This window comes from Choloepus didactylus, chromosome X (genome assembly GCF_015220235.1).
Source record: "Choloepus didactylus isolate mChoDid1 chromosome X, mChoDid1.pri, whole genome shotgun sequence".
In the NCBI taxonomy this organism is placed as follows: Eukaryota; Metazoa; Chordata; class Mammalia; order Pilosa; family Megalonychidae; genus Choloepus; species Choloepus didactylus.
This window is the reverse complement of record NC_051334.1, coordinates 18,213,630-18,230,616: the sequence shown is the minus strand read 5'-3', so window position 1 is coordinate 18,230,616 and position 16,987 is coordinate 18,213,630. Positions and strand designations below refer to the sequence as shown.

Here is a 16,987-nt window from a genome sequence, read left to right as displayed (position 1 = left end):
AGTAAGCCTGGTGCTTGCTTCTTCCTAACATGTTCTTAAGAGCTACCTCATTTTTAGACTGCACTTCTATGTTAGGTGGTTGTCCTAGCCTTGCTGCCCTTTTGGAGCATTGTAAGGACTCTTTAATTCCTTTTGGGAAATTGGAGGGATCATATTCTGATGGAAAATTTCCTAAGTGCTTTCCTTGCTGAAAAAGTTAGGCATGTATTTTTAATCAAGAGAAGTGTACGATTTCCCAGGCAGAATTTCAGGATCTATCTTGGATATTTATTTGGGTACCAGTTGATTCTAATGTATTTGGTTACATAGGATAATTTTTTTAATGGAGCATTTTTAGTTATTCTTCAGCTTCTAGTAGGTCATTAGAGAATTAGAAAACTCCGCCAGGTAGAGAGTTGTCATAAAAATTTGATAGCACAGGAAGAGCCCTGTTCTTTCGCATAGTACCTCTAGCCCATAATGGGTTCTCTGACATGTGTGAGTTACACGAGAGCTGAACTGAGCTCCCATTATAGGGAGCCCCATCACCAAATACGTGCCGACCTTGACCAAAGTTTAGTTTCTTCATCCATAAAGTGAGATGATCGTTCTTGGTGTTCGTAGAGTCACTTCAGGTTTCGAAAACGTGATGATTTTAAAAAATTCTTTAGGCTATGACTACTAACACAAGGTTTTTGTTGGTTCCACATAGATTATACAGAGATTAAATGTTTGTTAAGTAGAGCATTTTCCCATAGCTTTCAATGTTACTGTCTTTGGTGGTTTTGTTTAAGTGCTACTATTATGGTGATCATGTTCTGAAAATTGGCATACTTTAAAAAATAGTTTCCAAAGTCAACTTCTATAAGCTATTGGAGGATAAAATGGAGTAAGGAGTGGTATGGTAGCTTGACACCTCTTCCTTTTCCAGATTGGCTTCCTATTGTTCCTTTTTTGCTCACTAGAAACCCAGGGATTAAACTTTTTAAAATTCAGATTTATCAACTAGGAAATTTTAGCTATATGTTTTGAAGTCTTTAACCTGGTTGATGATTGATATATATAACCAATGTAAACTTAAATGTAATTTACTTTCATTTTAAGACAGGAAGAATTTGTCCTTACATCACAATAAAAAATTTTAAAGTTGCTTGTATGTTGCATGATCTTCATTTTCTACCCACAATTATGAAACGCTTCATCATTGATGGGGAACACCCATGACATGTCTATATATAATCTTAAAATAGTCTTGAGAATAGCCTTTGGAGTGTGTGTACAAACATTTCGAAGGGTAGAATTTCACAAGTGCATCAGTGACTTTTATTATTTTAATCGTGGTGACTAGTTTCAGTTGCTCTAAAGGGTTATATAGTTTAGAAATATTGACATTTCTCAGGATTCTAAAATAAAATAGTGTTCATTTCACTGGTTGTGAAAATTTGTCTGGATTGCTGGGAACCAGGAAAAAAGAACATTTCAACAGGATTTTGTTATCAGCAAATCTGTTTTGGCTTCCTGTTCTGGCCTCCCCATCAGCTACATTAGTGCCCCCTGCCTTTAGGCTTCTCCTTTCTTTTACCACAGGAAAATTGTCAGGCCTTTTTTTTTCCCTAGCATTTTCAGGACCCGCCTGACAGGAAATTTTCTAATTGCCGGAACAGCTGGTAAGAGAAAACTTCTCAGGGGTTTGGCCTTCCCTTTCTAACTTAAGCTTTACGGCCAGAAATTCTTTTATCATCATGGTTTCTTAGCCATGTTTAAATTTTTGTCTTTTCGTGTTCGCTCTATACGGGTAAGCTTTGTTTAACTTCTTTAAAAAATAAAATGTTTTAGTTGGAGTTAACTATATCAACAGTTATTCCACTTTATATGTTCGTTTAAGAAGTTTTTCAAAATTCAAAACCAGTTTTTTTTTTAGAAATTTTAGAGGATAATATTTCTCTTTACTAAAAGTAACTCATTTGTGCATAGTATGTATTAACTCTGTATATTTTGTAAACTTACTTTTACATTGACTTTTTAGTGCTAGAGTAATTTTGTTTTCAATAATGTTTGTAATTTTGTATAAACTGCAGATTTGCTAGTATTTAAGCGTTTATTGTAAGCAATGTTTGGTGGGTGGGAAACAGTCTCATTTTAAATAATCAAAAACTTAAAATCAGATTTTTGTTGAAATTGGTTCCTGTAAAAATTTGAAAGATTTTCGTCAACTGTGTATTTAAGTAACTTTAGGCAAGTAATTTTGTCTAACTTAGAGTAGGCACAATTTTCAAAGAATTACCTTGTTAAAATGTGCTTAGTGAATAATTTCTGTTATATTTAACCCAAAATCCTGCTAAAAATTACTTGATATGCCTTGAGAATTATGCCATTGTGCTGCTCTTTAAAGAATATTAAATTTGCTGATTGGTATTACTGATTTGGGGGGGGGGTTGATGTGTGCTCTTTATGGCAGTGATTCAGAATGCTGGTCTGGATAACCAGCCATGCTATTTTTTCAAACATTGATATAAGAAGCTGGTTTGAAACACTCTCTTAAAGAATTTGGTTAAATGAAAGATGCTGAGCATGTTTATCATTCCTTTAGCAAATCAAGTAAATTGAATTTGGTTGAATTGTAATCTAGAATAAATTAAAATGTCATTTCTCACCATTGCTTGAATAACCAGCCTTATGTCTCACAGCCAAATAATTTTTTTGTGTGTCTTGGTCATCTAGAAAGTTAATGTATCTTTTTAAAATATAAAAAAAATCTGTGTTATAGAGCTATAGGTTGTCTGTATAGAGCGTGATACTTTAATTACTTTAGTGAATTACATTTAAAGGGCAAATATTCATTTTTCATTTGTAAGGTCTTTTTTGTATTAGCCAAGAAATGGTTATCCATACACGGTTTGAAAATTCCTATTTATTGGCTTTTACCAGGGAACATATAAATATTTTACTTCAGACTTCAGTAATATTTTCTGACATTCAAAACAATTTAGAAAATATAAATGCCTCAAGATCACATTTCCTGACTCAAGGGAGGGGAGGAAAAAGGAAATTATGTATACAAGGCAGGGCATAATGCCAAATGTTGAATCATTCTTTAAAATCAGTTAATATCACCTTGTTTGTTTTCTTAATGTTAGTATGTTATAATACTAAGTTTTCTATAACTCTAATAGACAGCATTGATTTCAGTTCCTTTTCTTTAATCCTTTTTACATTTTAAGAACAATATAGTACCTTTCCTTCTCTACTTGAAAAGGAAACATTGGGTTCCACACCCACCCACTCATTAAAGGGCCAACCTTTCTTTGATCCTGGAAAACAAGGTGGCTTTTTGTGTGACTGAAGGAATATCAAAAAATCTACCCTTCCATAATTTTTTTTTCTGCCATTTTTCTGTGATGTCTAGAATGACAGTCGTCAAAGAATTTCTAAAATTTATTTTTTAAAACTGAATTTACTTTGTTTTACCCATCAGGGCTCAGGTCTAAACAGGTATTTATCACATAATAAATCTCTAAAATCCCAGGTAAATTCCTAGGGAGTAGGGACTCTATTTTAGTAATCCAGCACACAGTAGCAGAGTAGGAATGTTTCTAACAGAATATGTCATAAGTCAGAAACATTTTCACTGGTACCAGGAAATCAGGAAGATGCAAAAGCACAAGAGCTACCTGAATTTTAGCTACCTTTCCTTCACTCTCTGATCCAAACACTGGTCTCCATGTGTGCTCCCACACTGGCCTTTGTACTGGCTAGTCCCTCTGCCTGGAATGCTCTTCACCCACATGGCTAACTCCCTACTTCCTTCAGGTCTTTTCTCAAATATTCCCTCTTCAATAGAGCCCACTCTGACTCATTTATTTAAAATTGCAAACCTACCCCCCCCCCCGCACTTCTGATTTCCCTTACTCAACTCAATATCTTTTTTTCCTTAGTATTTATTGTTTTCTAGCACCAATTTACCTATTATTAATATTATTTGGTCTCTCCCCATTAAAAGTTAAGATCTATCTCAGGCATCTAGAAGAGTACCTGACATGTATTAAGTGCTCAGTAAATAAATGTGTGAATGGTTGGATGAGTAGATGAATGAATGAATTCCCATGCATATCTTGAGGGTATTGAACACCTAGGCTGAAGGTGGCAAATGTCTGAAAGTGATGGAAATGTTGAAGAATGATATGGGGTTGTGATTTGTAGCCCAGCTGCCAGCCTCACAGTTTTGTCTACAATCAGATCTTCACTTATCAAATAAACATAGGTTTTGTAAAAATAACAATATAGGATTTATTATTACTGTTTTAAAAATGCGTAGGTAAGTTTTTTGTGGTAATGAATAGACAGGTAGCCACGTATCATTTAAAATACAGTTGTGACAGAGAATGTAAAAATATGTGAGCCTCACAGAATAATAATAATGTACAGAATTTATATTTGCTCTACATAAAATTAGAGTTGCTTCACAGTGTACTTACAGGCAAAAACACGATTTTACAAATTTCAAACTGTCGCCCCATGTTTTTGTGTGACAGATCTACTTGGGTAACAGGTGATTTAATGACATAAGATATGTTTGTCATGTATACATGTCAGCCTATGCTCTTGGGTTACCAGTGCCTTCAAATGTTTGATATACCTTTCTGCAGCCATCTCATTGGATTACATGTGTGAGGTAGAAAAGCAAATTGCTGCTTTGCTACCTGTTGTCCAAGCTTGCCTGAGCATTAGTATTATATCCTGGATGAACCTTAGATTGATTTCTAAAATACTTGTGGTCCCATTAATTCAATACCCTTAAGATTTGCCAGAGTAAAAAATTCAGTAGTGGGGGTGGGAAGATAAAGTCAAGGAAGTCTCTCAGAAAGTAGAGACAGAAAAATAGGAGAAAGAAGATAAGCAACATAAAGGATCCACTTCCAGAGATGCAATATCCACCTAATAGAGGAGTTGCAAAAAGAGAAGTGTGAAAAAATAGATGTAAAGAAATTATCAAAGAAATGTTAGAGTGCCCCCCCAAGATAAAGGATTCAAGTCTTTGTATTATAAAGGTTCCCCAAGCATCTAGCATTCTGAAGGAAAAAAGACCCTTATTTATCTTATTGGTATGGAATTTCAGAAATACTGGGACAGAGAAAACCCTTTAAGCTTCCAAACAGAAAAGCCAGGTTACCTACCAAAAAACATGTATAAGACTAGCATCACACATCTCACCAGCAGCACCGGATGTTAGGAGGTAATGGACCAATGGCATCAAAGTTCTGAGGCAAGATTATTTTTATCCTAGTATTTGGTACTGATCCAAACTATACATATGTGAAGACAAAGACATTTTCAGAGGTGCAAGGTTCAGAAAGTTTTCTTCCATATCACCTTTCTTTATAAGTTACAAGGGAGTAACCTAAGAAAGAGACATGGGAAACTGAAAATAGTGGATTCAGCCCAGAAAGCCTTGAAGAACTATCCAAAGATTAACCTCTCCTAAAAAGGGGTAACTGTTATAAACAGGAAAAATAGAAAACTATTTAAGAAATTCATGGTCCAAGTATTAAAGTAAAATATATCAAGCATTTGATGAAGTGTTAAAAAAAAAAAGCATCCAGTAATAGATTGGCCTGGAAGTCATTATTATGGGCCCATATATAAGCAAATATAATGTAGTACCTAGCTGCAATTGAAAAATATTAATATTGTCATAACATGGATGCTGTCATGCAGGCTTTCAACTTTTAAATTAGGCTATGGAGAGAGTGTGAGGAATTTGATTGTGGTTGCAAGAGAGTATCTTAATTGTCTTAATCACCTTAATAATAATACTGCTAGCAGCAGGTGGGGGGAGTGGTGGGTAGGGATAAATTTGAGGAAAAGAATGTAAAGGCACTCTTAGCCTCCTTTTACAAAGTGAGGAGTTGAGATTCTGTCTAAAACTGCTAGAAAAGACAAGAAAGAGGTTTATATGAAAGTAATCAAATTACCAAACAGTTGGGAGGAAGATGGTGGAAGTAAAGGGCATAATATAAGTGAGCCCCCCATCTTTCTTATTTTTAAGTCTGTAGACATTGTCTTAAGGTTAATAAACATTAAGAAATTATAAAGTAAATGCAGAAAGAACAGTTTTTTTTTAAAGGCCTAAGCACAGGGGTAAGAGACGTGCTTTTCATCATAAGCTATTCTGTCACCATTTGATTTGTTACCTATGTGCATGTATTACTTTGATTAAAAAAAAAGTTTAGGGAACAGGAAATAACCCAGATTGAGTAAAGGCTATGTCTAAGGGAATGTTGGGAGATAACAGAAAGGTAGGTTGAGGCCATATTGTAGTGGTCTTGAATACCGAGGGAGAGCAACACATCTAATTTAGAAAAACTTCAAGGAGTTTTTGAGCCTTGTGGTCATATGACTGGAGCTGTATACATTCAGAAAATGAAAGTGTCAGCAAGATAAGTTGGAATGAAAAGTGACAGAAAGGGTATGAATAACCAAGCTAGTTTTAGTTTTCTATATGAAAGGTGATGAAGGCTTCTACCTAAATGATGCCATTAGAAAGAGGAAAAGAAAGAAGGAAAGGTATTCCCATACCATGCTTGATACAGAGTAGGTATGTCAGTATATATTTATTGAATGAAGGGATCAAAGGGAGACTACATTTTTTAGTAACTTCATTGACGTGGGAGCAAAGGGTAGATGTGAAAGATGAATCAAACGTCATGAATTTGGCCTTGTGAGTTCAAGTGTCAAATCCGTTGGTCTACAAATTGCAATGCAACAGTACTTTGGGGTACAGAAAAGAAAGATGAGAACTTCTTTATAGTTTCATTTCTGTGTATGATGTATATAATTTAGTAATACAAAAGTGTATAATTTATAAACCAATAAGTATACAAATACTGGGTTTTGGGTAGTTGCTAAAAAAAATCTTTACTGATAAGTATGTGCTACCAAAAGTTCAGAGACCACTACTCTAATCATCTAAGCTAATCAACCCAAGAAATACAGACCGGTTACAAAGACCAAGAAAATAAGTCCATGTGTTCCTATTATCAGGCTTCTCTAAACATTAACAAGGCCAAAGATTTGTTATGAGGCTTTAAATAAAAGATAAAAGGTGAAAAAGCACCCAACACAGGCTTGATAAATAGTAGGTGCTCAATAAATGCTTGCTGTATTTTTATCTAAATCTCACTTGATCTGTCCTGTATATACATTGATTTTTGAAAAAAAAATTTAAAGGAATTTGTTTCCTGCCTTTCCTATTTTAGCTACTAGCAGCTATCACTGTCAAGCACTTGTACCTTGGTCTCATTTGGGGAGAAGGGACTAGAGTCAGCTACTGCTTGATTTCACCCTAATGCCTACTGCACAGGAGTGAGAATTAAAGGAGATGATGCCTGTGAAATTAGAAAATAAAGGACTAAACAAATATGAAGGGGTTATTTTATGTTTGCCAAAGAGAGTCCAGAATGACCAAATTGCTAGAGTGATAGGACAATCTACAAATGAAAGCCTCTGTCTTCGTAAAATTGTGGGCCTGGATTCCTTTTTTCCCCTCTTAGAGCCCCCCCCCCCCCCCTTTTACTACTCACTTTCAAAAGTGTCCACATTGGGATATCCTGGCATATCTTTTTGAGAAATCTTTGTAATTCCCTATATTGCCAGCATTCTGTGGGTGTCTCAGAAAATGTTAATTGAGCTCAGACTTTTATATAGAATATAATAACAATAAAAAATAGGGAATTATTTGTATAGCACCTTTAGATTCTACTAACATTACTTAAGTACCTAGAAAAAATAAAATAACATTATATTCAAAATAGAAATGGTAGTCTTTATTTGACAGGCTTATGTTTTTGGTTTTGTTGAGTTTTGTTTTATTATTGTAGTTTTAGCTATAATATACAGTAAGTGTCTGGATTAAATAAGGTGTACTTAATCTGCTGATCTCAGGGTGACTAAGTAATTGAAATTCTTATTATATTTCAATCTTTCTCTCTCTACTGACATCTTCCCTCAGGTGTACAGAAGAGCCCACAGTCTTTTAAAATGCTTCCCTCAACCCTCAGACCCTTTACCATTCCATCAGAGTGGATAGTTATTTTTTTTCCAGGTCTAATCCTCCATCCAAATGTTGAATCCTTTGTAATTTTGTGTTTTAGAGTTATTCATTTCTCCCCTCTCAGATCCCAGGTGATCCTGAAAACAGAAAGTAAATTAGCTATTTCAAACAGGAAAACACTTCAGTGTACTTAATCATATGGCTGTGCTGAAGGTAGAAATCTCCACATTAACCCTGGAATATTTTTCAACCCCTCTCCCCAATAAAGAAGGTATTTTTAAATCTACAGCATTGGTTCTACCTTAGTACAACCACATGTCAGAGCACAGGAGAACACTCTGGTCTGTTGTTTTCAGACTTCCTTATGCTCTCTGCCCCTATCCCATAAAACTATCCTAATTGTCTCCAGTAGGAAGAATGAAGACTTGGAAATACTTAGTCCTGATCTTAGGTAGAAACTAAATTGAGCTACATGATGTGCTGGTATTATGCTGTCTCTGACATTTAACTTGAAAATGTATTTGGCAAGATGATGCTCTTTGACTAACAATTTTGTTTTTGACCAGAAAGAGTGTTAAAGATAAGAAAGCATTTAAAACAAACTCATTGGAGATCAATAATATAAATCATGATCTGAGCAGCTCCTTAATATATTTTTTGAAGTACAGAACTTATTTTTACCACTTGCTTTTGTGTGACCCTGAGGAAATTACTTAATCCCTTTGTACTTGAGTTCTGTTGTCAGTCAAATAGGGTGAATGGTAGTTCCCTCTTCCAGGGTGGTTGAGAGGATTAAATAAATAATAAAGTATTTTTGATAGTGCTTGCACATAATAACCAAAAAAAAAAAGAAAATGTATTTGGTCAGCTTGTGTTTTCTCCTTACTTGGTGGGTCAGTAAAGGATGGATTGTGTATGTTAATTTGAGGATTTCTAATTTGATATATTAAATTAATATTACTTGATTTCCAGTGGGAGAATGTAGCTCTAACTGTGTGTTTTCTCCCCTTATATTTGACTCAACAGGAAGAAGGCAATATCAAAGAAATTGCAATCACACATCATGTTAAAGAAGGACATGAAAAGGCAGATCCTTCCCAATTTGAACTTTTAAAAGTGTTAGGGCAGGGATCATTTGGAAAGGTAAGTCATGAGTGTGTGCTTTTTTAAAAAGTTATTTTTTTGAAATTCATATATATTTCATGCATGTGGGGAAACAAGTATTTTATGAAATGCTTCTAGTCATCCCTACAAGAAATGTTTTCCATGTTTTTACATTTCTCACTATCAGTAAGTGTGGGAAATTGAATAAAGTTATTTAAAAGTGCTAGGAAATTTTAGTAAATTGGCAGTATTTAGTTCATATTCATTTTGTCTTAAAAACTATATGACTCCTAGTTGTGTTTCTCAAATGATTTAGAAATCACAAGAGATTCTTTTGATAAGCTTGCTTCTTTGAGTCCTTATGTAATGTTGGAAGGTGATCATACAATACATTTTAACGGTGTATCTCAACTTTTTCCTCCAAAGTATCCCTAATACCAGATGACAATGAATGTGAGAGCACTCCCAAGGAGCTAGGGTAGAGAGTTACTGCTACAGTATGAATTTTTTTTTACTTACAGCTTGTCTTTAAAATTAATGCAAAGCTTGCATTATATTCCATAATATCAGTGTTTGTTTTTAATATCAAAAAATGTTTCCCAAAACCACCAAGTAAAATTGCTCCAGAAGATGCAGCATCTTTCTCAATTTTCTCCAAGTATTCCTTGGCCCCCTGCTGCCCATCTCAGGGACACGTCCTGTACTCCATTTTGAGAAGGGCGGCATTACAGTTGCCACCAATTGATCAACAAGAAAAAATTCTGAGATTGTCATACTCTGCAAGATTCAAAATGACGCTAATTTAGTGCTCTTGAGTGTTTTAATAGGACTTTAGCATTTCTTGGTGAACATAGGTAATTTAAATTACAGTCATTAACCTCTTTCAAACCCAAAGCAATGCTTTTAATCCAAAAACAGATTAGGAAGACATTGGAGTGTAATGATTACAAGTTTGGGCTTAGGTCAGCCAGACTTGGATTCAATTTTTTTTTTATTTTATTCTTCTACTTAACTCACTGTGTGTGCTTGAGCAAGTTACTTAATCTCTTTGAGTCCCATTTTCCTCTTCTAGCCCATATTAAATATGGAAATTCCTCAAAGTTCAATTCTAGGCTGCCTTCTCCTTACTCTATACTTTCTGCTAATTGATTTTCTCTATGCCCATTATTTTAATTATAATTCACAAACATCTGACGTAACCGATTTCTATCTCCAGTCTAGATGGCTCCTCCAAACTCTAACCTCTCTATACAATTGCTTTTTTCAGTTTCCCATTTGCATGTCTCAAAGGCACTTTAAATTCAGCACGACTAAGACCAAACTCATGATCTTCCCCTATCTCCTAAACCTGTCCTGTTTCATTTTTCTCTTTTTCTATGAATGATATCCAGTTAAGCAAGCCAGAAACTTGGGAGGCATTTTGACATAACCTTCTCATGCCCACCCCTTCCTCATCCTCTGGACCAGTCTGATCCATTAGTAAAGATCTCTCAAATCATGCCTGTTTTCTCCTCCACTGCCCCCTGTCCCGTCTATGCTACCATCTTTTCTCCCTGGTCTTTTTTTTTTTTAAATTCAGTTTTATTGAGATATATTCACATACCATATGGTCATCTATGGTGTACAATCCACTGTTCACAGTATCATCATGTAGTTATGCATTCATCACCCCAATCTATTTTTGAACATTTTCCTGACACCAGAATGAATCAGAATAAGAATAAAAAATAAAAGTGAAAAAGAACACCCAAATCATCATCTCCATCCCACCCTATTTTCATTTAGTTTTTGTCCCCATTTTTCTACTCATCCATCCATACACTAGATAAAGGGAGTGCGATCCACAAGGTTTTCACAATCACACTGTCACCCCTTGTAAGTTACATTGTTATGCAATCGTCTTCAAGAGTCAAGGCTACTGGGTTGCAGTTTGATAGTTTCAGGTATTTACTTCTAGCTATTCCAATACATTAAAACCCAAAAGTGTTATCTATATAGTGCATAACATATAGTCGAGTGATGTCTCGACTCTATTTGAAATCTCTCAGCCACTGAAATAAAGCCACTGAAGCTTTATTTCATTTCATTTCACATCCCCCTTTTGGTCATCGTCCTGGTCTTTTGAAGGAGTCTCCTAACTGGGTCTCCCTAGATTCATTCTTGCCTCACTCCATTATTTACATGGCAGTCGGCATGAACTAATCTTATACCCTATCCCCTTAACCATTCCATAGCCTCTTTTCGCTCTTAGGATAAAGATAAATTCTTAAGATGGCTGAGAAGTCTCTTGGTCTGGCCTCTAGCTACCTCTCCAGCATCAGTTTATATACTTTTCACTATCTGCATTCTGGTCACGCTGGCCCTTTTCAGTCCTTAAGCATGCCATGCTCCATCCCACCACAAAGCTTCTCCATATGCTGTTCCCTCTGCCTGAAACACTCTGTTCTCACCCCCATCCCCACCCCTTCTTCATGTGGTTAGCTCCTCTCATGCTTATGATCTCAACCAAGTGTTCCCTGCCATCCTGACCAGGTCATATTTCTCTATTATACCCTCTCAGGTCATTGTATACCTCATCTTCATAGCACTTACACAATTTTGGTTTTTCATTTGTGTAATTATTTGTTTATTGGCTGTCTCCCCCACTAGACTATATGTTCTGAGAGTGCAGGGGCCATGCCTGTACCATGTCTCGGCATTGAACCAGTAACTCAGTGCCTAGCATATAATTCTGGAAAGAATGAGGCAATAATAGTCCTGACCTCATAGGGTGGTAGTGAGAATTAAATGATAAAAGGCCAAGCAGATAATATCTGGCATTAAATTGTATTATCATGCCACTTGAGAAACCCAAATAGATGGGTTAGTTTTTATACATTAGATTTTCAGGGAACACAGTATTTAAGATCCTAGGAATTAGCATATTTCTCCCCTTATTTCTTTAAGAGTAACTTACATACCTTACTATAAATAGTAAACATTAAAATAGGGTGTCTCCTCCTTACTCATCTTAAAAGGCCAGTCTAAGCCAGGGAAGCAGGGATGACCTGTCAGTCTAGAATAATTTCAGGGGGAATTAGAAAGGTCAGAACTACTCTGGTGGAGGAAAGTCCCGTCCACATCTGTGGTTGCTGCTACCCCTGCTATGCCTGGCTGGTTACCCACCCGGAGGAATCAGGTGAAGAGCGCCTGGAACAGAAGCAGAGGACTGAGTGGCTGACTTGGTTCTTGTCCCAATACCTCCTTCTGACACTAGGCAAATTATTTAAGCTCTCTAAACCCCAGTTTTAACTGGCAACTCAGATTATCATGATGATCTGTTAAAATGCTTGTGAAGGTACTTTGAAAATTTAGAATTGCTGAAAAGTGTTAAGATGCTTTCAAAGAATAGGTGAAGAAAATTTGGAGTCAACAAGGAGAATTTTTCTCGTAGAATGGAACAAAGAAGTTTGATTAGGGAATCTTAACAATGAGTAAAGATCAGACAAGTCCTAATTATCTCCACCTAATTAGAATTTATTTTGGTTCAAAAATATTGCTAATCTTTGATTACCTTTAACACTTGAATACCGTTGCACCTTAGGAAGCCCCTAATTAAGAATGCTTTTCTCCCTCTAGTTTACCTCCCTGCTAACTGGCTGAAAGGAACTAAAGGGTGGGGCATGGTAAAGAAGGGAGGGGTTATCATAGGAGAGGAGCACATCCTGCATCAGGAATTCTGTGCAAGTTATGCTCTTCACTTGATTTGAGGTCTTTGCTGCTTCCGTTTGGTACAAGTAAGGAAGTCTGCCTTGCTCCTGGAATCAGTTGGTTGAGTCTTTTTGTTTGTTTGTTAATAATCTGGCTTACTGATACAAATAATTGAGAGATGACCCTAAAGTTAATTTTTGATTGTATTTGTTTTTCTTCTTCCCACCTGTGGCAGCTCAATAACGCTGCTACAAAAGAATGGGTAGGGGAGAAAAAGAGTTGAAATTCAGGTCCATTTAGCAGGTCTGTTTAAAGGTTTCACGGAAAAGATCATGAAAGGAATGGTTAAAATGTATAGAAGGGATTTATTGATAGTTTTGAATTAGCCTTCTTGTATAGTGACCATGAATTATTTAGGGCAGGCTTTATTCATTTAGCATAAACCTTAAACTATATTTTGAAAGCAGCCAAAAGTATTTGGAAAATCAAGATGCTCAGTAACATACCTTGAGATTGTATTCTTCCTATCTGGGTATATGTGATCACTTGATTTTAAAAAGGTGGGAGCGATTCTGACTTCGGTCACATTAAATATTTGTGAATAGGCTTCTTCAATGGAAATACACTTTTAAATTGTTCTGCCCAGCAGTGAGAAATTTGCGTGCAGTTTTCATATACAGGAAAGACTATTCATCAATAAACCGTATTAAAAGAAAATTGCAGTCAAGGGGAATCCCTACATAACAGTTTTTACAGAGCCAGAAGAATTTTTATTTTGTTAAGAAGAGCCATCACCATCAGTGCTATGCATTTTTAAACATGTCAGGCTTTTCTCAATCTAACTGCTACTTAGTTTAAAGATGTTTTTTTTTGGTCTTATGGGTTACATGCTCTTTGGGAATTGGCAAACAACATAAAGAAAAAAAATTATTCACTTAATATACACTTTGGTTGTGTTTATAATTGGTACATTTTAAGGGAAATACTTCATCTACAATGTATCAGAAACTGTCTAATAAACTGTATGATAGCAGGGATCTTATATTTAACAAAGGTATTATTGTTTGTGATACTTTGTAAACTTATTTCCTCTTATGTTAAATACAGGTTTTCTTAGTTAAAAAAATATCAGGCTCTGATGCTAGACAGCTTTATGCCATGAAAGTATTGAAGAAGGCCACACTGAAAGGTAAGTGCTGCTGTTATTTGTAATGTTCGTGTAGTGTAAACAAACTGAAATTTCTGAATAGATTTCATATGACTCCTGGGCCATTAACTTTACGTTCTGAATCTATTCCTTTACCGTCTTTAAATTTAGACTTTCTCTTAGTAAATTTTTCCTATTGGACTAGGAATCACATGGCTAGTGAGAAGCAGAGTTGCCATATTATTATAAGAAGTATTGTAAATTCACCTTGGGCTTTAGGCAAGTAGAAGTTTGGAGGCCTAAAATTGGGTTTGATTCATCTTCAAATTGATATAATTATTTTAATGTTTCAAAAAATCCAGATTTACTGGGTGCAAAATAACTTTTATTGTAAGACTTAATCATCTTGACTTTTGGTCTCCAAATAAATTTTTATTCTGAGCGTGTGAGTCTGAAAAATCAAATGTAGCATTTGGCTCTTCTAGGTAAAAAGTCTTTTAAAAGAAATTGTACGTAGGTGTTAAAATTCTTTAATCTTCCTTGAATTTAGTAGTATCACTTATTTTACCACCTAATCTCTAAATGTTTTGTGTATTGATTCCTAATATCAAGTTTTTCCTCTTCAGTTTACCTGTAATCTCTAAAGCCTTTAAAAATATTCTGGAAGGACTATTTGCATGATTATTTACTGTTTCTGATGTTATTCTTACTATTTAGTTACCCACCCTGGATATTATCATTATCCAAAAAAACTTAACCTTGTCTGTAAACACTGTCCTTTCTTCCAGTCTTTTCAGTGTATTTTCTGTCCTATGCAATCTCTACTCTATGGCATACCACTTAACTTCATTCTTGCTAGGACCAGGGAATTATATCTGCAGTGCCCTAACTTTACATCACCAGTTTTATGACTTTATTCTCATGAATCCCATGTTATAAAACTGCATAGATGAAACTTATATGAGAGGGTTCATTCATAAAAGCAACAAAAGTAAAGTTTGTTTTCATGTATTTAACAGAATTTGTGTTATGTATAATGTATGCAAAGGAAACTACAAAACTCTGAAAAATCAAAATGTTATCAGAAAAGGGAATAAATGCCCAATTCCTTTTAGAGTAGGCTAAATATTAAGAATCTGAATTCTTCTCTAGCTCTCCAATTCACTTAATATCAAAACTCCAGTTGCATTTTTCTTGAAACGTAACAAAATGATTCACAATTTCATTTGAAAAAAAGATATATCTTAAAGAGTATTCTGAAAAAGAATAATGAGATGAGAACAAGTTCTGTCAGGTATTAAAATGTATTTAAAGCAGCAATAATTCTGTGTGTTTTATTGAGGGGAATATTACAGACATACAGACCAGTGGAACAAAATTGTACAAAAAGGATTATTTTTTCAAATTTTTAATATATTTGTTGCAAGAATATTGAGTCCCTGCTGTGCTATATGACAAAGCAGATAATGTAGAACCCATGGGAGAATTAAGTAATTGTTTAATAAATTTTGTTTGAAATCCTGCTGAGCAACCTGGAAAAAAATTAGAGTCCTCTCTTAAACTATATGGTAGTAAATACCAATCTATCTGAATTCTAAAACTTAACACATCTAAGAAACTTGCAGAAGGGTTATTGAGTAAGTTACAAATGTGACAGTACAAAAAATTCAACCTTTCGTACAATAAAAAATAGTATAAGTTGGAAAACAGACAGGAAAATATTTGCCTCAAATATTACAAAATATTAATATAGGGAGTTGGTTACAGGGCTCCCACTGGCCAAATCAGGGACAGTTTGAGCATTGCAATAATCAGTGATATTGAGAGGTTGTAAACCACTGAAGAAAGTAAGACTCCGTGAGTCTATATTGATAAAAATTAAAGAAATTAATTTATATCAATTAATGGGGAGAAGGGAAAGCTCTTCCTTGCAGTAGAATTCCAACTAGTAAATGTAAAGGGGATGATGGAGTTAGGAATTGAGAAGAAATAACATTACATCTTCCACAAAAAGGATTTCAGAGTAAATTTTACACAAGGTGATAAAATAATCACTCTTTGGGAAAATGTTCAGTTTTGCTGATACTCAAAGAAATACATATTAAGATAGTGAGTTACTGTTTCATATGATGGCAACAGAAATTGGAAAGCAGTTTTGCAATAAATACAAAGAACCATTACCATTGCTAATTTAATCAGAGGAAATCATCTCAAAGAAGGAAATCATGTGCTTGAAAATTCTTGTTGCAACAGAATTTACAATAGTAAAAATTTAGAAATCACAAACATTGAAAAACGGGAATGTTTATAAAATTACAGTATCCACTTAATAGGATATCATTGAAAAGAAGCATTTTAAATATCACAAAAATTAACTTAAGGAAAATATATAAGTATAACTAGAGCAAATTTGTCTACTACAAGTATGTAAAATTATATAGACATAAGATATTGAAGGGATCCTAGAAAAGTAAAAATATTTGATTTATCAGAAGTGTAGGCTGCTAGATAATTCTTAATAGGTTTTTAAATTTAACCTTTATTTTAATCAAGTACCTGTATAGTCTTAAAATGTAAAATAGCAGTGTCTTACCCACCATCCTCCCTATTGCAATTCTTGACCCCCGAAGGCAATTAACTTTCATCTTTTTAGCTGCTGCTGCTTCCATTTACCTTCATATTTATTTCCTTGTATTGCAGTTCCTTGATTGTTTTCACTTAGAGACATATCTATTAATTTTTGAACATAGAAAATTAGGATTAAGTTCTTTATACTACCACCAGTACACAATTCCCTTTTTTTATCCTCCCAATAATGTTTTCGTTATTATAGCTTTATAAAAATTGTTCTTAGCTGAGCCAAATAGTATACCAGAGTCACATTTCCTTCACATTTTTCCTGTATTAGATCTCTTTTCCTATATTCTGTATGTACCTTTTTTCTCAACTTACTTTCTAGTTTCAGTAGAACACATCTTCCAGTAGTTCCAACCTCAGAAAGGATGAAAGGACAGTAA

At 34.7% G+C, this 16,987-nt stretch overlaps 1 protein-coding gene across 1 annotated transcript in view; it reads left to right on the top strand.

Moving 5' to 3' along the window:
- RPS6KA3 (ribosomal protein S6 kinase A3) overlaps positions 1 to 16,987 on the top strand; it is a 68,807-nt gene that overhangs the window by 39,119 nt on the left and 12,701 nt on the right. Inside the window, exons 4-5 of the mRNA XM_037822118.1 lie at positions 9,056 to 9,172; positions 13,931 to 14,012. Coding sequence (XP_037678046.1) covers positions 9,056 to 9,172; positions 13,931 to 14,012 — 199 coding nt within the window. The remainder of the gene's footprint in view (positions 1 to 9,055; positions 9,173 to 13,930; positions 14,013 to 16,987) is intronic.